This window comes from Hydra vulgaris, chromosome 02 (assembly GCF_038396675.1).
Source record: "Hydra vulgaris chromosome 02, alternate assembly HydraT2T_AEP".
In the NCBI taxonomy this organism is placed as follows: Eukaryota; Metazoa; Cnidaria; class Hydrozoa; order Anthoathecata; family Hydridae; genus Hydra; species Hydra vulgaris.
Window position 1 is genome coordinate 41,875,001 of NC_088921.1, and position 21,772 is coordinate 41,896,772.

Consider the following 21,772-nt stretch of genomic DNA (forward strand, 5'->3'; position numbering starts at 1 on the left):
AAAATTGCTAAAATATGTTAAAATGAAACTAACTGCAGCATTATTCTATTCATCCACAAGTCTTTACAGATGGTTTTTCTGATTAGGTACTACTGTCTGCAATAAACGGGCAAAATATAGGCAGCTTGTTGCAGTTTAGAACTTAAATATATCTAAAAGCAAAATGTCCACTCGCCTAAAAAGTCCAATTTTCAGCCATTTTGAGATGCTTGTAAATTTTTCTAACACTTTGTTTTGATCTAAGATTAACAGCATATAAGACCAGTAGATCCAACTATCTGAAAATGCAAACATTATAAACTTGTCAAATCCACACCAGCATAATTTAAAAATGCCAGCATTTTAAAATTATCTTATTTTTCAATCATCAACGGTTGTATGTGTTACTAGAAACCAGTGCCCCTCTAATCTGCTAACTGGCCTATGTAAAGGGTGCAAATAATTATAAGTCATTTCTTAATAAAAGGAAAGATATGGTTGGTTGTCCTCTCCTTGATCTGGTCTTAATAGTAGATAGGGGCACAAATGAAGGGGGCAGTAACTTTTTAGAGACCTTCATTATGGTTCAAATAAAGGTCTCTAAATTAATTTAGATATTTAGGTACTTAATATCTAAATATCTAAATTAATTTCAAAATGAAACCATTTTTTCTTTAAATTCTATTTTATTATAGGTAATCGGTGGTGTTTATGTGGTCTGGACCCCCCCCCCCACACACACACACACACTCACTCACTAAGGTGAGGGGGAGGGGTTTTGGGTGGCACCAATCAAATTCAACTAACTTTTAGTAATTTAATTAACTTTTGTTAATTCCCTTTTAAGACCATTACATTGTATATTTGCTGGAAAATCTCACACATATTTTTGATTGTTACTATCAAAATTTGAATCTTATGGTAAAAGGATGAAAAAATGCAATAAAGATCTAATGGCCTCAACTGTATATTCATTAGAAATATACACCCCTTCCCCCTCCCCTCACCTTAGTGAGTGAGTGTGTGTGTGTGTGTGTGTGGGGGGGGGGGTCCAGACCACATAAACACCACCGATTACCTATAATAAAATAGAATTTAAAGAAATAATGGTTTCATTTTGAAATTAATTTAGATATTTAGATATTAAGTACCTAAATATCTAAATTAATTTAGAGACCTTTATTTGAACCATAATGAAGGTCTCTAAAAAGTTACTGCCCCCTTCATTTGTGCCCCTATCTACTATTAAGACCAGATCAAGGAGAGGACAACCAACCATATCTTTCCTTTTATTAAGAAATGACTTATAATTATTTGCACCCTTTACATAGGCCAGTTAGCAGATTAGAGGGGCACTGGTTTCTAGTAACACATACAACCGTTGATGATTGAAAAATAAGATAATTTTAAAATGCTGGCATTTTTAAATTATGCTGGTGTGGATTTGACAAGTTTATAATGTTTGCATTTTCAGATAGTTGGATCTACTGGTCTTATATGCTGTTAATCTTAGATCAAAACAAAGTGTTAGAAAAATTTACAAGCATCTCAAAATGGCTGAAAATTGGACTTTTTAGGCGAGTGGACATTTTGCTTTTAGATATATTTAAGTTCTAAACTGCAACAAGCTGCCTATATTTTGCCCGTTTATTGCAGACAGTAGTACCTAATCAGAAAAACCATCTGTAAAGACTTGTGGATGAATAGAATAATGCTGCAGTTAGTTTCATTTTAACATATTTTAGCAATTTTATGATTTTTTCCAAAGTTGAGGAGGTCATAATTTTTTCTAATTTAACACAAGTTAATAAAAACCACTATTTTAAAGAGAGAACTATCCAGAAAATAGTTCTAGAAAAAATGAGACACTTGTTGAAAGTGAGAAAAAAGTTATACAGCTCTAAAGTAGTTTGTTTTGACCATGTGTAAATCAAGGGGGGCCACTGGTCATGTTTGTAAGGCTATAATTTCTGAACCGTTGTACTTGGAAGTCTGAAATTTCAAATTTAACCTATCTACATGATGCACATAACAATATCTAAAAATTAGGAAAATAAGAGATGGTGCCTTACAAAGTTTTCTTTAAATTGGTTGAAATATAATGATTTGACCCAAAAGCTATTTGTATAGTGAATCTGTTTTAAAAAATATATCACCAATAGAATGATTGAAATCTCTAAAAATTGTGGGTTGTAACATAATGGATATTGAAGGTTTATTAAATGCAACAGCTTCTAGTGCTGGAATGGAAAGAATTTTTTCAACTTTTGGCCTTGTTTATTTTAAGTTAAGAAACCAATTAGGGGTAGAAAAAGCAGCAAAACTTGTTATTTATATATAGAACATTAAACAATGATGTATTGAATAACTTTGATGAAATATTACAGTAATATTGATAAAGAATATAGTTTACTTAAATAAAATGTGTTAGGCTTTCTTTTAATTTAAAAGGATAACTAAATACGGCATTATTTAATAAAAACCTAATTTTAACCAAAAAAAACCATGGTTTTTTTGGTTTTTTTAAAAAAGCTGATGGTTTTTGGTTTTTTAAAAAAAAAAACGTTTTTTTTGCAACCCTGGAAGAAACCGTTCCTACGTCCATATGATGAACAAAGGAGGCTAAAATGGTGTCGTTAAAGAAGGTATTGGACAGTAGAACAATGGAAAAACATTATATGGAGTGATGAGAGTAACTTTGAGCTTATCAATCGCAAATCTAACATAACAGTAAAAAGAATGGCTCACAAAAAATATTACGCCAGGTATATTAGACGACTGTACGAAGGGATGAAGGCTCGATAAGAATCTGGTCATGCTTCAATTACAAAGGTGTTGGTATGTGTCAAACATACACCGGAAAAATCAACTCCAGAGTATACGTAGAAGTACTGGAAAACAACCTAGTTCCATCAATTGACCTGCTTATGCTCAATGATAAACCATGGAAACTACAACAAGATAGCGTTACTGCACATACTGCATACTATACAAACTCCATACTCACCTGATTTGAACCCGATTGAAAACATTTGGGCTTGGATTGACTGTGAATTTTCAAAGGTTCATATTTCCACACTTGGCCAGCTGAAGGACGTCCTTAAGGAGACCTGGTATAGGATCCTAGAAGTGATGTGCAAAAATCTTGTTGAGTCTATGCCTAGAAGAGTTCTTAGTTGTATTAAAGCAAAAGGCAGATACACAAAATATTTATTGGTTCATAAATTATGCCTCCTAATGTATCGTGCGTCTAAATTTATGAATAATTTTTTTTGTCTTATTTTTTTAATACAATGTAGTTGTACTTAATTATTACTTAGTATTTGTATTTTTTTTGCAAATTTTTTTAAAATTTGTATTCTGTATGTATTTATCTAATGAATCGAAAAAAAAACTAAACTGAAATCTTTTTTCGGTATTGTTTTATCGTTAAAAAACTAAAAATTTCTATTCTCCAATATGAGTGCGTCTAAATTTATGAAAACCAATGTATATATATATATATATATATATATATATATATATATATATATATTGCAATGTTTTGTGAGATTCTTGTTAAAACTATAAAAAAAAACTTTGTCAGAAGTGAATTTGGTAATAAAAAACCAAACTAATATTTTTACAAATTCTAATTGGCATAACATTCCTTAAATGTTTATAAAAATATCAAAATATATCAGTAAGTTTTTTTTTACTAAAGTATGATATAAGTTTTTTTACTTAAGTATTTGGCGAAGCCTAATCTTTATGGCAAAATAAAATAATCAATTTAAATTCCTGAATAGAATATAATCATGGAATTAAGCTTTGAAATACTTTTTATTTAATTGCAAGAGATAAATCAACTACTCTGCCACTAGTAGAGCTGTTTAATTTTGAAAATTGGTATGAAGGAAACTTTATATTGCAGCAATATTATTGCCTGACCACAAGGTATTTGTCCACAAAATATCTTTACCATTAAAAATATGTTCCTCGACATTTGAATGAGTTAATATTTGAAATATTACCATTTATATCCATCATTACAATTAACTTTAACATTAACTCTTTATATTTTAAATTTTCTTGGCTATACTTTCAAGTGCAAGTCTTTTTCAATGACACTAGATAATAGATCATATTGAAAAAGCATAGTTGTCTTTCTGGTCTGTTTATTTGAAATAAAATAATAGGTCTGAAAGTCTACACTAGATAGTGACTTATTGATAAAAACAGTGGCATAAAGATTGCATTAAACAGAAAAAAGAAATTACAAACATATTGATAAAAAGCTATTTAATCAAGCATAAAAAATCTAGCAGTTCACAGACTTTATAAGTTTATAAGATGTTCTATGTTGAGCTGCTTAGAGATAAATGTAATTCAAATTATTTTTTAGATAAACGAAAACTTTTTTTTGAGTAATGCATATGTATTGGATTAGGTAAAGTGGATGAAAAATGGGTAAATAAGACATTCTTGATTAACTCATTCTATTTGCAAAAGTTTTCTCTTTTTCTATACACATGTAATGTTTCTCCAAGTATATATCTTAGAAAATTTTCCTATTACATTTTAAGAGTTTATGCTCATTCATGGTTTTTAAAAAAAAGTCTTCCAAACTGCAAGATTTACTATATTTTCTTCTTAACAATTGACCAATATAATCTTATTGAGTTTGATGATATTATGTAGTAGTGGTGTGGTAGTAGAGCGCTTGCTTCATAAGCGAGAGGTTCTGAGTTTGATCCTCACCACGTCTCTGGTAGTACTGCACTCAGCTTGTTACCCTGTCCAGTGGCCTCGTCTGTCAAGGTTCCTGTTTTAAATTTATAGAGTTGAGAGGAGGTTATAACAACAATAAAATAGTCTCATTGGGCTTCGGGAGGTGAAGTAGCATTAAAAAAAAAGTTTGAAAAATTGTGTTTTAAAAAAAACTTTAAACCATCTTCCTTACTCCTGATAAAATAGCTTTCTATGTTAAACAGTTGCTTTACTACTCTTTTTTAAGTTAAATTGTTGTGCTATCATGTTATCAATTTAAATATTTTTGAATTGATAATTAATAAATTTTGAATCTTTGATACAACCTTTGCTGACTTCTTTTAAGAATAACAGGCTTTAAACAATGTTTGATATAGTATTGACTGATAATGGTGTTCCGCTTTTAACATATACCCCAAATGAATGTCACCTGCTATTTTAAAGATGTAGAACATGATTGTTTTATATAGTTTAACTAAATTTACATTCACCAAATCAACTAGCAATAGCTGACTTGTGTTTCATTTGTTATAAAACCCCAACTGTCCCTTGTAACAATGTCATGTAGTCTCTATAGATTGTTTCAGAATAGGTATAAATTCTATTTTTCTTATTGTAATCAACTCTAATGTTTTGATTTTGATTGGTTAATATGTGGGGTATTAGGATGTGACAAATCATTTTTTTTAAATAGGCGTTGACGTTTGTATCTTTATTTATTGACAAATGTCTAATTTAAAATCTCAAATAAGGGAGTTTTATTTTCAAATAATTCTTTTATTCAAATAATCTTTTATTAAATCATAAGAGGAATTTTTTTTCAAATAACTTCATAGTTGAGTTATTAGATGAGTTATTAGATATATCCAACATGCTTATAGAATTTATACAATTTTTTTATTATTTCAGTACAATATTTCATGCATTTGCAAAGAAATTAATGATATCTAAAGGCTGTTTTTCACAAGACAAAAAAAATCACACGAAGCAAATTTTTTTTGTCATGATAAAGCGCCTTTTCCGATTTCCTTATATAATTTTTACGCTAGTTTTTTCGTTATCAATAATAAAATGGCAGCTATAAGTTTATACTGTATGCTTTTGAAAAAAATATATGTAAATATAAAAAATAGTTTTTGATGTATATCTGTACTGTATTTTTGTAGAATGTTTAAGAAAATAAATGCTAACTTCTCATAGGAACACTTCTGTTAAAAAACTGTTAACTCTTAAAGAAGGTAAACCTTCTTGTAAAATGAAACTTTCAGAATTGACAACATTAGCAAATTCATCTTTATTTGATGAATTTACTAATTCTTGCCAATATTCAGGGTGAGTTCTAGGTAAAGAGAAACATCAGTTGAGCATTTTGTTTATTGTTGTTGTTCATTGTTGTTGTTGCCATTTTAAAAAAACAACATGCTTTCGCTTTTTTTACTGTTTTTACTTCACGCAATTTACTATTTAGGTATGATTGTTTTCCACTTTTATCAGCAATAAAAGTGGAAAACTGCCTTAATAATATGTAATAACTTAATGATTGTAAACAATTATTAACAAAAAATTGTAAATTTTTCTTAATTTAGTTCGATAAATTTATTTACTTATAAAAAAATGTATAAACTTGAGAAAATAAAAATAAAATGGAACTAAAAATAAAATAAAAGTTGTATTGACATTTCTTTTTTAAAACTTTTAAAAATAATATCATATTAAGTATTTAATAAATTATTATATTAAGTTATTGTTAAATACTTAATATGATATTAACATATTATTATATTTATAATATTAAGTATTTAATAATAAAAATATCACATTATTACATTAATAGTAAGTTAAACAATAATAAACAAAATAATTCTATATATTCTATTAGATCATGATCATTTCAGCAAAAAAATTCTTTTCAAAACTTTTAAAAGTGTTTTTAGTACTCGGTGTAGTTAAGGCAGTTTTAAAATATTATCACGTCTGTATGATATTTTGTTGACTACGATATATTTCCGTTAAATGATCAGGTCTGTGAATTATGAAAAGACGAAAAATATTAAAGTGATAAATTTTGTGGTATCATAAAATATAAATGTTTGTAGCAAAAAAACCCAGACCGAAGATTTTTTTTTTTTTTAATTTTCTTAAGATCACAATCGCTTGTCCAAATTTGAATAAGATTTTAAATAAATAAAAGTTTTTTAGTTAAAATAAACATCACAGTTTAATATTATGATCTGTTCTGATTGCTTATTGGCAATTTTTCTTAATTTTTCTTAAAGCTCTTTCTTGGTCAGAATTCTAGTATTTTTTATGAAAATTGATAGAAATATTGTATTTTGACAACTATATTAGTAAATATATGTCAGAACCGATTAGAACTAAGATCTATAGTGGGTTAAGGCACTTTTTCAAAAGATTTCAATTTAGGTCATGTTAACGCCGATGAGCGAAAGTAATCTAAAGATTCCATAATGACGTTCTTTAGATTCACTCCTAGGTAGTAAAAAGGTTAAAAAAAAATTTTTAAATATTAAAAAAACCTGAAGTAAATAAAGTTATAACATCTAAAGCTCTTGTTTGGACATAATACGCTGATAAAATCATGTTAATTCTGAATAAAAAAATTAGAATAATTTGTAAATCGCCTTAACTACACTGAGTATGCAAATGAATGTTACTTCACTTATATGATCATTTAAAAATTTTTAAAAAAGGCAGTGTTATCATTAAGAGAAGGAAAGATATCTACTTTCTTCTTGTCCAACACTCAATTTTTCCAAAAAATAACTTTTTTCCGAAAGACTGTCAATTTGTCGGTCGATGTTAAAAAAATTTCTTTTCTTCCTTGAAAGCTGAAATCAACACAATTTAAATAATCAAAAATATCAGCAAAATATGCCAATTTAGCACACCAAATGTCATTTTGAAGATATTTCACAAAATCATCCATATTATCCTTTTGGAAAAAGGTCATCAATTCATCCTTCAGTTCTAAGAAACAACGTTACACTTTTCCTGTGGATAACCATCTCACTTCATTTATGCAAAAACAAAGATTTGTACTTGGCTTCCATAGAAATGCAAAGATTTTTAAAGGCGCGTATTTTCAAAGGTCTCGATTTTATGAAGTTTACCATATTTACAACTTTGTCTAGCACAGGTTTTAATGCTGCTGGTAATATTTTGGATACCAGAGATTCTCTATGCAAAAAACAGTGAGTAGATATAATATTGGCGTTTCTTTTCTTGGCGTGAGTCACAACCCCTTTTAATTTGTAGAAAAGTGACGTTTCAACTTGTTAGGAACCATCACGCTGTTAGATAATTTTTCTCCACACACAATACAATGTGGAATGTGATATTCTTCCTCACAAATGTATGTAAATCCAAAACTTAAATATTCTTCAGAATACTGTCGATTAATTTTTTTTCTTTTAACCCTATCGTTTGTATCAGACACAATATGTGCAGCAAGAGCATTACTACCGCTTCCACTTGTACTTGTACTGGGTCCATTTTTAGTATTTTGTTCTTTCGAATCATTCGCTTTTTGTTTGATAAGAAATTTGTCCATTATGGGGTATTACTGTAAAAACCAAAAATGATTTGGGAATTCATACAGGGCTTATTTTAATTTTTTATTAAGTCCCGGACAAAATGTCTGATTAAATTTAAATTTGGTCGGACAATGTCCGATCAAATTTTTAAGATGTTTGTAGCAAATTTTATTTTTAATTACATAGCTTGGTTTATATTACAGCTGTTAAAACGTTACAAGAAACTATTTTTTTATTATTAATTTAAATAAATATTTCATTATTTATTTAATATTATTATTTTTGCATAATTTTTTTAAAAATTTTTTAGTTATTAAAGCACCTTTTAGATTCTGTTTAATAACGATTTTTATCATACATATTAAATTTAAAACATTAAATGAATGCGCGAATGTTTTTCGCTTTGAATGTTTTGAATGTTTTTCGCACCAATTTTAATAGTCATAACGACTATTACAATCGGTGATATCAAAGCAAACAACATTCGCCTAAAAAATAAATTTTAAAGTAAAAAAAACACGTTGTTTAAAGTCTTTGTTGTTTGTAAAGTTATTCGTTGATTTAGTTTAAAAAAAAGTATTTATAGAATTTTAAATTAATAAAACTGCCTTAATATAATATAATTTTTTTAATGGTAACTTAAATAAAATGTAATTATTGTCAACAATCTCTAGAAGTTTTATTTCATTCCTTCTTAAGTTTAATTAGTTTTTTCTTTTACTCAATATGTATTAATTAAATGAATGTAAATATACTTTTATTTTCTCTTGATTAGAATAAAATATAATACTTGATTAGAATAAAATACAAACTAACCTTATTATTATTTGGTTTCCTGTTAGGGTTGCCAGACGTCCCGGTTTTCCGGGATTGTCCCGGTTTTGAGATCATTGTCCTGTGTCCCGAAAGAGGTCTTCGGGATGCTCAATTGTCCCGGTTTTTTTGCATTGCAATATTGCAAAAAAAATTAAAATTATTTATCACACTTTTTCGAATTTTCGAAATCGAATTAGCTTTGCCTTTCTTGTTCGATGGGTTTTAATATAAAAATTTTCCTGTTGGGTAGTTTGTTATTGTTATAAATGACAGATGGTTAAGTTTTGTTTTTGTTTAATTTAATCTGTGGCCGTCGTGGGAAAATTACTTTTTTATTTACAATATTTAAAGCTATTAAAAAACTCACATATTTAAAAATATGTGAGTTTATTTTTTTATATAGTTAGCAAATGCCAAAAAGAAAGTGTAAATTTCTACAAAAATATACAGAGCAATTTCCTTTTGTTAAAAAAGGCAAATTTGACACAGAAGCGTTTTGCAAGCATTGTAATTCGAATTTTAGTATCAGTCATGGTGGTTTGTCTGATATTAAAGATCATATCAATAGCCAGAAACACAAATCTGCAGTTGCATCTTCAAGCATGTGTAAAAAACCTTTGACAACATTTTTTGTAAAACGTGATAGTACCGATGAAGACAAGGTAATTGCTAACGAATTATGTTTTGCATATCATGTTGTAAAACATCACCTGTCTTTTAATTCAACAGATTGTGTTAACAAATTAATACCCAAGCTATTTAGTGATTCAAAATTAGCTGCAAAGTATTCAGCTGGTAGAACTAAAATAACAAAATTAATTACAAAAGTTCTTGCCCCACATACATTAGAAATAATTTTGAATGAATTATCAATGTGTTCATTTTATAGTATTAGTATGGATGCCAGTAACCACAAAGCGGAAAAAATGTTCCCACTAGTTGTTCAATATTTTAATAAAAATGGAATTAATGTGAAGCTTTTAAAATTGGAGAATGTAAATGGTGAAACTTCAGAAATTATTTCAAATTTTTGTATCCAAATTTTGAAGGATCACAAAGTGGATTTAAAAAAATGTGTAGCATTTTGTGGAGACAATGCTAATGTCAATTTTGGTGGTGTAGCAAGATTAGGAAGAAACAATGTTTTCACAAAATTAAAGGACCAATTAGGTACTGATATTGAAGGTATAGGTTGTCCTGCACATATTTTAAACAATACTATGCAAATATCTACTGGTCAATTATCTTGTGATATTGACTCAATCGTTTATAAAATATTCAACTATTTTTCAATATATACCGGTAGAACTGAACGTTTAAAAGAATTTTGTGAATTCGTTAAATTGGAATACCAAGCAGTGCTTTCTTATTCAAAAACAAGATGGCTTTCGCTTTTGCCAGCAATAGAAAGAATTTTAAAGATATTTGAAGCCTTAAAATCGTTTTTTTTTATCAGAACCCGAAGAGAAACCACCAAAATCACTACTGGAATTTTTTAATAATTCTCTGAGTGAGGCATATCTTTGGTTTGTACATAGCCAAGCTAGCTCAGTTCATAATCAAATTTTAAAAATTGAGAGATGTTGTATGTCAGTTATTGAAATTTTAGATGTTTTAGAAGTAACTGTACAAATTGTAGAAAAAAAAAGTGATTCAAAATTTTTACCCGCAAGTGTTAGGACAATTTTAAGAAAAAATGAAGAATCTGGTTTATCAAGTATGGTGGAAATTAAGCAGTTTCATAATGACACAATTCAATTTTATGAAACATTTGTTACTTATTTAACCAAATGGATCACGCCATTAAAAAAGTATTCGGTGTTTTCATGGATGAATTTAAAAGAAAATCCAGAATGGGAGAAAGTATTAGAAACTTTTAACTACCTAAAAGAAAAATATATAATTTTAAATGATACGTTCCTATTCAGCCAAATTCAAACCGTTTCAACCATAATGTCAGAAAAAAAAAATTGAGAAGGAAATGAATGGGCGCAGAAATTAACCTCCGAAAAATTTCTTTTGTCAATTTCTTTTTTGAGTTTTATTTTGTCCAAAATGGAAACTGAATTTGCAGAACAATATATCGATATTTTTAAAATATGTGAATATTTATTTTGTATTCCTGGCCATAATGCGAATGTGGAGCGCATATTTTCCCTAATGGAAATTCAATGGTCGGATGAAAGAAATCGGTTACTACCGGAGACTGTAGATGCAATATTAAAATGCGTCGTTAATTTTACATTTAATTGTTACGAAATGCATGAATACATATTAAAAAATACAAATTTGTTAAAGGAGGCAAGATCAAGCCGTAAATATGATTAGGAGTATTTTAATAATGTATTTCCACGCTTTTGTATTAAAAATACTTAGTTCCTTTATTTTTGTGTTATTAATTTTAAGTTTTTTTAATTTTATTGACGTTTTTCAATTAATATTATATTATATAATATTAAAAACTTAATATATAATTTATATATTAAGTTTTTTTGTTACAATGAATTTTTTATGTTTTTGAATAAATTTTTATTTCCTTAAAAAATTTTTTATTGTCCCGGTTTGTCTTGGTGAAAATCTGGCAACCCTATTTCCTGTAAACTGCACTTTTTATTTTTATTTTCAAAATTTTGAATTCAATGTAGGTAGGTAAGTAATAAAACCCAATTATTGTAGCTTCTTACCTAAACTGTAATCATTACAGTGTAATAAAATAAGTGAGTGAACATTAAATTTTGAGTTTCATAATTTCGTGGAGCACTTGCAACTTCCTCGCGGAGTACCATTGCTCCGTGGAGCACCGGTTAAGAACCACTGGGTTAACCCATTTTCCGACATTCAAATCACTCCAGCTTCCATTACTAAAGTCATACCTCGATTAAACTCTTCTACGGCTTGTGGTCCAGACAACATTCCTATCTTAGTCTTACAAAATTGTTTTCTAGAACTTTCTTCAATTCTCTCTAACCTATTTAATAAATGCTTGAAAATGGCATCTGTTGTTTCCAATTTCTCAAAAAAAAATCTGGTAAACGTTCTGAACCCTTTAATTATTGTCCGATCAGTCTTTCTGTTATTAGCATCGTCTTTGAGTCTGATGAACAAATTTCTCACATCCCATTTTGAGTCAAATAACTTACTGCCAGACAATCAATACGGTTTTTGATTCTCTCACTCTATGGCTGACTTGCTAACTGCTGTGATTAAAAGAATTTATTGTGCATTAGATGGAGGTGGAGAGACAGGTCTCCTCCATAAGCTTATTTCATATACAGGCTTAGACAGGAATGGCGTGCAAATGCACGCTATAACTGACCACACTTATAATATTTTTTCTTTACAATTTGACCACGGTGGTTTTGATGTTCTAACAATTTAAATGCTGTAAAAAAAATTGTTATGTTATAAATAAATTTTATTAATTGATCTTTTCTTAAGTTTTTATTTTTTGCTAAGGCTTTAAATAAAATAAAAACGTAATTATACCAATTGCTTAAAATAAACTTATTTTGTGTAAATTAACAAATGTTATATTTAAATTATTAAATTATTATTATATTTAAATTATTAAATTATTATTTAAATTATTATTAGGCATGTTTTATGATAAATTTAAATATAATAATTTGTTTGAAACTATTTTTCTGTCTTTCTAAAAATCTTTTAAAAGATAATTTTTTTGAGTTTCTTTAAGTTATGAAAAAGTTAATCTAAATCTTTTTTTGTAATTATTTAATTGCTTTATTTTTTTGTGTCTATTTTTCAAAAATAATTGTTTAAAACTTTTTTTTTTAACTTGACTAACTGATCAGAGCATAAAATGATTAAAAATTTCTCTTTAAATAGGCTACGGTATTTTTTTTAACAAATTTTTCTATCAACTTTATACAAATAAATGTTTATGAAATTTAAAAGTGTAATATATAACACTTTTTAGTAATTTAAATAAAATTTGTTTATTTATTAAACAATCATTAGAAGTAATTTGTAAAAGTGTTTTGCATAATTTTAATAAAATATTTCAATAGATAAATTTTTAAGTAATTTATTTTAAACACAATTAAAAATGTAACAAAAAGTAATTTTTGCTTCGAGTTTGAGTTTTTGAATTTTATTTTAGTGCTTATATATTTTCTTTTTTTGTAAGGAATTGTTTTCTTTTTTCATTATTATATTTTTTAATTTACATCCTATTTTAAGTTTAGCTAGGGTTTCTTTTTTCAGAGCATTTCTAAAATGTTTCAAAACCATTTAAACATCTAAACAGTCGTGGTCAAGTTGTCAAAAAATAAAATCATTTGCATGTTTAGCAATAGCGCTCAATCACATGCCATTCCTGTCCTAGCCTTCATATGGTGTATCTGGGAAAGTTTTTGAGATTTCTCAAAGGCAAAACTCTTCTTTATTTCCAGTAGCACCTTGAGGTATCTGGGATACCTCAAGGTGCTATCCTTGGTTCTGCTTTGTTTTTTATCTACATTAATGATCTTCCCTACAACCTTACATCTAAAGAAACTCTTTTTACTGATGACTCAACTTCATACTCTTGTCTTGACAAAAAATCTTCTCTTTCAATTACTTTGAACAGCTGATCTTGAATCTGATCTTACTTCTGTAACAGATTGGGACTTACAGTGGCTTGTAAATTTTAACTCCACCAAAACTCAGTTATTTACTGCAAACAACTATTACAGTACTGTCAAAATTCCTTTATTAATGAATGGCAACCCTCTCACTGAGTCTTTTTCTTTATTTCTTCTTGGATTATCATTTACCTGACTTTTCATGGAAACCATATATACAATTGATTGTTAAATTAGCATTTGCTAAGGTTGCTTCTCTTTATCATGTTCACCATTTCCTCTCTTCTGATTCCATTCTCTACCTTTACAAATCACTTATTCATCCCTGTATGGAATACAGTTGTCATATTTGGGCTGGTTCTACTAATGATGCTTTTTCTTTTCTAGACAAGATGTCCAAAAATATATTGTAAATGTAGTTGAACTTGCTCTATCTGCTAAGCTTGAGAACCATCATTCAGCAAAGTCTCATTCTTTAACTGTTTCTGTCCCTGCATGCTCTAAAAATTTTTATTCATCTGGTTTTTTCCCCGCACTTCAACACTTTGGAACTCTCTCCCATCTTGATGTTTTCCTGACTCATACAACCTTTTAAGTCTTCTGTCAACCATTTCCTTGCTCTATAGCTCTTTTTTTTTCTTTCTAGTAACTCCCAACTTAATAGTGGTTGCTTGCAGTCTTTTTGGGAGTGAATCAGAATTAAAAAAAAAATGTTTAATAACTATAAAACATTTTAAAAGTATTTGAAACATATGATAGCTATATTAAACTTTCAAAAGTATTTTACACATTTAATAACGTTAACTAATAACGTAACTAATATTTATTATTTATACAGCTGTATAACGTAACTAATATTTATTATTTATACAGTTTAATAAAAATTTAAAAATTCATTTTGATTCAATTATTATTAGTTTTGTTCGTTTTGCTTTTAATAAAGTTTTATCATTTTCACAATGCTTTAACACACTTGTGTAAAGCAATAGTTATGTTAAATTAAGTTATATAAAAAATAATTATGTTAAATTTAATGAATAAAATTATTTCTTATTAAATTAATATTGTATTAATCTCATATTAAAGAGGTTATATTTACTTATTATATAGTATATATTTCATGTTATATATACTATATAGTTTTATTAAGTTCATAGTATATTTGTTCTCATAGTATAATGTTATCAACCCTCGGAATTAGGTAAAAATGTCTTCGAACTGTTAGACATTGACATTAGGTCGGCAAAAAAACTTTGACACAAAAAGGTTACCTTAAAACATAGTAACATGGTTGGCAATTTTTTACTGTCCTCAAACACTTTAAGGTTGGCATTGCCGAATGCCAACCCTAATTCCAAGAGCTGTGTTATATATGCTATATAGTTTTATTAAGTTAGTTATTGTAATCATTATTTTTACCAAAGTCAAAAAAGTTATGAATAGAAACAATGAATGGTATAATAATGATTTTGCTTCATTTAATTTTTTGTTTTTGTTTTCGTAAAATAGATATCTTATAAATGATCTTTAAAGAAATAACAAGTAAAAGATTGTTATTCAAAAGTAAATGTTCATTCATTCAAAAGTTAATGTTCATTCATTCAAAAGTTAATGTTCATTCATTCAAAAGTTAATGTTCATTCATTCAAAAGTTAATGTTCATTCATTCAAAAGTTAATGTTCATTCATTCAAAAGTTAATGTTCATTCATTCAAAAGTTAATGTTCATTCATTCAAAAGTTAATGTTCATTCATTCAAAGGTTAATGTTCATTTATTCAAAAGTTAATTTTTGTTCATTACACAAGTTAATACTCATTTATTGCTTAAGTTATTGTTTGTTCATTCAAAAGTTAGTTTTCATTCATTAAACAAGCTAATGCTCATTTATTACATAAGTTTATGTTTAATAATTCAAAAGTTAGATTTCATTGAAGGTTGAAGGTTGCCAACATTTTAAAAGCACAGAGAAGTTGATAACCAAATGGGTATATGGTGTGTAAATAATAAGAAAAGAAGCAGTGATCTTAAATTGAGATAGGTTGAGATATTAACACCTCAGACTTTTTTATTCTGTCAACATTCTGGTTGCTCAAATATAATGTTATATAATGTTATATAATAAACTCAAATAAAAAGTTTAATTTTTTCGAAGTAAAGGTGTAATTAACTTTTGATTTACAAAATTAAAATTTAAACTTTATAGCTAAACAGTTAAAAACTAGTTTGGAGAAGTTAGGTTACAATATTATCTTAAAAGAAAGCAAATAAAATATTGTATTTGTCTTGTTTACTTTAATCTTTTTTTACAATAACCATCATATTAACTTCCAAGGTAAGTAATTAATCGTTTTTCATGGCGTAATTAAAGAGAAAATGTTACAAAGCTAACTTTGGTTGTAACTCTTCGAACTAGTTTTTGATTGTTTAGTTATAGAGAAGTTTATATTTGTTAAGTTATAGAGAAGCTTATATTTGTTTTAAGTTTTTATTTGTTAAGTTATAGAGAAGCTTATATTTGTTTTAAGTTTATATTTGTTAAGTTATAGAGAAGCTTATATTTGTTTTAAGTTTTTATTTGTTGCAGAAGGTGAAGCACAAGTTGCAAAAAGTAATTAGGTGTTTTGAAACAAATAGCTTTTTTTTATCTTTAAAACTTTGATAATATTTTTTAACCAAAGAAATGAGCTTATACTTACCTCGCAGCCTAATAAGGAGAAGTATTTTCTTCATAAACTAAAGCACACCTACAGGTAAAATATTATGCAAATTAAATCTAGATTTTATTTATTAAGTAAATTTTATTTAAAACCATTATGTATTTTTTCTTAAAAAGGTTGTTTTTTTTAAGGGACCTTTTAAATCTTTGTTTTTTTTTTGAGTAAAATGTTAGGCCATGAATTCCAACAATGAAATGATCGACCATATTTTATTATAATATTTGAGATATATCTACTTCCTTTTTTTCCCTCTTCAATTCAAAGTGAGACTAAAAGTTCATTTATGAACATCTTTACTTGTTTAATAAAAACAAAAGTAATTATTATTAATTTTGCGTAAAAATATTTACTAATAAAAACTTTCTAAATATTGGTTTTAATCTTTTTATTGCAAAAAATATTCACCAAACTTTGCAGTTCGAGAACTTTTCTCCTTATTTTATCAATACGGTCTTTATCTAAAATTGATATTGCCGATAAAGACCATATTGAAATCCTAACTCAATATCTGCACTCTTTAAAGATTTTTGCCACTTTTTTGCCACTATTTTGCCAGGTGGAAATCAATGGTAAATGCTCTATTTACACTTTTTTATTTTATGGGTTTTTATTTTTAAGTTAAAATAAACTAACATGTGGTTAAATTTATTTCAGTTTGATGTTAATGAAGATATTGGTAATGGTACTCGGTTGATTCATTGTGCAGCTGATTATGGTCAACTTGAAATCATTGATTATTTGATATCAATTGGCGCTAACATCAATGTAAGTTATTATACTATTTAACATTAAATTATAAATGCTTTAACAGTTTTTAATAGTTATTTTAAAAAACACATCACATTTTTTTTTTCAAATGTGATAGGGTCAAAAACTAAAACTTTAAGTAAACAAACTTCTCAGCTGCACCTGTCCAGATTTTTTTTTTCTGTGATAAAAAGTACTAAAAGTCAATTCTTCCAAACATGTTTTTTTGTTTATTTTTGCAAGATCACCCTAATCAAAACTGTATCAGTTTAATTATTAGATATAGACAAGCTTGCCAGAACCTCTCATAATGGCTTTAAAAATGTAAAGTTTTCTTTCTTTCAAAAATAGTTATTATCAATATCTGCATAGCTTTTTTAAATTAATAAAGCTTCATCCTATTTAATTAATTCCTATATTTAATTAATTCCTAATTTCTTAGAATTATTGGTATTTTGTTTGAAACCAAAGATCAAAAGAATTCATGGTGAATGTTATTAGGATTGTTGTTAGGATTGCATTTTTTTTTTATTCTCAATAATGAGGATTTTAAAAAAATTAAAATTAAAATTTGTATTTTAATTAAAATATAAAGTATAACCAGTTAAAAAATAAATATGTATATAATTGTTTTACCTATCTTTCTTTTTTCCTCCATAAAAAATATATAATTATTTTTATTAAATATATTGATAAAAAACATCAGAGTTCCTACGTCTAAAAACACCCCTTCATACACCCCTGTTTTATGGCCTTCCCAAAATTCATAAGATAGGCTTTCGCTTAAAACCAATTGTTTCTGGTTGTGACAAAACAATTGACAACTTATCGTTCTTTATCACAAAATTTATTCTGCTAGATGCTGAACAATTACCAGCGTACTTTAAAGACACCACACATTTTCTAAAATTCCTTTAATCTCATGTACTAGAAACACTAGAATCTTTGTATACAAACATTCCTCACTGCGAAGGTATTGACACCGTAAAATTTTATTTAAAGAGAGCACCGCCATATAATGGACCCATAAAACACCCACCTATTGCTTTTATTGACATTCCACAACCTTCGGAATTAGGGTTGGCATTTGGCAATGCCGACCTAACTGCCAACCTGAAAGTGTTTGAGATCGGCAATTTTTTGCCGACTTCGTTTCTATGTTTTATGGTTAGACCTTTGTATCAAATAGTTTTTGCCAAACTGATGCCGACCTCAAAAAGATTGAGATCGGCAAATTATTGCCGACCTCATTTTTAATAATTTCAAGGGTTGCATTACATTAGAAACCATCCTAACCCACAGCAACTTTCAATTTTCGACTGATCACTTTTTACAATTAACAGGAAAAACCATGGGAACATGTCTGGCCCCGCCCTATACTAATTTATTTAAGGGAAGAATTGATAAGAAAATAATTGACCAATTTTCAATGTGGATTTCTTTTTATAAACGATTTATAGATATATTTTTTATTTTTCATGGGCCTCCGGAGAAACTAACACAAGTTTTCGAATTGTCATGAATGCCATCCACCCCATGATCAAATTTACTTTTAATAGCTCTACCAATTATATTAATTTCATGGACCTAACAATTATCAAAAAGCTAGATGGATAGTTAGAAACAACAATATACAAAAAGCCAACTGATACAACAGCACTATTACATTATAATTCATTCCATCCTCCCTATCAAAAAAGCAACTTAGTATATAGCCAAGCATTAAGATACAATAAGATTATATCGAACAATTACAACCTAATAAAAGAGCCGCAACAACTAGCACAAATTTTAGTCTTATGAGGCTACCCTATTCAATCTATTAACAAAGGTTTTTAAAAAGCACTACAACATATACAATAAAACATATAAAGGCATAATAGTTACAACATTTAGAAAAAATGGAAAACTTATTAATAGAATATTAAATAAGGACTGGAATATTGTTAATTGCAGAATACTGATCTTAAGAATATATGGCCAACTCCACCTATTGCAAGTTACAAAAACTTTAAATTAATCAAGAAATTTCTAATCCAGACGGCACATAAAAAAACATAAAGAAAAAGTCTATTTTTTCTTTACTAAGTTATAATTCCTAGGTGTTACTATTTACGTAATATTATTGGTTTACCTTATATCAATTTTCTAGTTTTATTTATATTTAATTAGTTAGAATTAAACTTTTTATAGTGTATTTGTTACTGTCTCAAATATATGTTAATTCGGACCATAGAGAAAGCCTCATTTTAAAATATGTTTTCCCGCTCTTTACATTATTTTTGTATTTTGGTAAATTTCTTATGTTATTCAATTTAATAAATATCCATTTTGCCAAAAATTCTCTAATTTTCTTTTATTGTAGATTTATTTTTTACTAAAAAATTATTTCATAAAGGCTTTACTTTTCGAAACTTTGATTTAGTTATGTTCTTACTTATTTGTTGATGTTTTTGTTTTTTTGTTGCTTTTGTTATGGTCTCAAAATTACATTTAATTCGGACCATAGAGAAAACTTCACTTCTAAACAATATTTTTACCTGCTTCTTAAATCATTTTGATATCATTTCTTTTATCATTATAATATCACCGGAAAAACTTTTTATTACCAACCATTTGGTTAAAATTTATCTAGTCTTATTACAGTATTTAGTTAGTCTTATTACAGTATTTTTTTTATATTATTTATCCCCTGGTTTGCATATTTTTTACTGGTGGTATGGTAAGTGATTTATTTAGTTTTTAACATTCTTCTAATAATCTTCATTTTTGTCTTGACAACTGTCAAAATTAATGTATTTCATTTTTCCCTCAGGCGTTCACTGCTCGTATGTGACCATTTGGCGAATTTATATGCCAAAGTTATATATATATATATATATATATATATATATATATATATATATATATATATATATATATATATATATATATATATATATATATGTATATATATATATATAACTTTCATTTCGCCATCAGTAGGCTCATCAGTAAGCTTACTGATGGCAAAATAAATTGTTGAAGAAAATTAGATAAGTGTTTTTACTAATTTATTATCGCTCTGTTCTTTAAAAACATTGAGCACTCTATTTGTAGAATACACTAACATAGTTTATATATATATATATATATATATATATATATATATATATATATATATATATATATATATATATATATATACTTTTTCCAAAAAGCTGCAAAAAAAAAAGGTTTTAAAAAATACTGCAGTCTATTTAAAATAGTAGTTTTTATTCACTTCATGCTCTAAATCATTAGTCAAGTTAAAAAAAAGTTTTAAACAATTCTTTGTAACAGAGAAAACAGAGAAAAGAATAACAGATAAAAAGGCGTTAAAAAATGATTTACTAAATGTCACATTTGTCTAACTAATAAACTAATACCTTTATTGACTCTCTCTTGATCAACTAAAAATTAAAAATTTAATTTTAAATTAAACTTGCATGATATATATTGATAAAATTCTTAAATGTTGCTAAGATTTTAAATTTACTTCTCTTTATTATTTATATATTTTTTTTTAAGTGTTAATTAAATTAAGTATAAAATTTTGAAAACCAATCTTCTTCAATGAAAATAAAAAAACTTTAAAAAACATTTTAATATCTTTAGAAATAAAACTTTTGAACTTACTATTATTTTATTACTATTTTTAACTAAACAGAAAAACAAACAAATATATAATATTTGATCTTCACTTTAATCTATTTTAATAATCTACTACCTTATTAATAAACTTTATATATCTTCGTAGCAATAAAAGTGCAAGTTAAAAATTTTTAATTCACTTCTTAATTTCTTTATAAAAAGTAAAAATGCTTTTTAACCTTACTTGCACCTTTATTAATTTTGTTTTATATTTTCTTTGTTAATTTGTGTTAAAAATTGTCAGATTAGTGTGCCTTAGTGGCCAAAGTGGTTAGCTCGCTGCTCTTCCAAAGTAAAACAGGAGGGTTTAAATCCTGTCGTTTGCACATTTTGCAATTTTTTTTATCTTTTTTAATTTTCTTAAATACATAATAAAACATTTTAAAGTTCTATTGATATTATATACATAAAATTATAAAGATATTATATACTATAACAAACAAAATGGGAGAGAGTTTTTAAAAAAGCCTGAAATTTCAATGAATATAAAAGCACCGGTAGAAATATTTTTTGCACTTATCTCACAATAGAAATACATAAGTTATTAATGTGGTAGAGATAATTAAGTTAGTAATGGTAATTAGTTGTCTTTGCATTTAGCACAAAATAAGGAGAGAACTTTTTTTCCTATATGAAAAAAGATATTACATTAAAACTTTTATTTTCTTCAAAATTAAATAATAGGCAAGGGTTTTAATAAGTTGTGGATGATCTGGAAAAAAATTTAATTAAAACCTAATAGAAACTTAATGAAGAAAAAAATTTGTCTTTACCTTAAATTACCCTAAATTAATGTTTAGTTAATTTAGTTAAATTTATTTTGTTTTTATTATTTTTATTTGGGTGCTTATATTATATAATATTATGAGTGCCCAGGCAGGAGAGGTTTTGTAAAGGACATGTTTTTTGGCCAATAATTTTTTAATTCACATTATCTGGTTATGTAGCTGATG

General features: G+C 26.9%; 1 protein-coding gene across 1 annotated transcript in view; it reads left to right on the forward strand.

Moving 5' to 3' along the window:
- The window catches only part of LOC105848613 (myotrophin), a 63,752-nt gene that overhangs the window by 35,119 nt on the left and 6,861 nt on the right, over positions 1 to 21,772 (forward strand). The window contains exon 3 of the mRNA XM_065790968.1: positions 17,055 to 17,165. Coding sequence (XP_065647040.1) covers positions 17,055 to 17,165 — 111 coding nt within the window. The remainder of the gene's footprint in view (positions 1 to 17,054; positions 17,166 to 21,772) is intronic.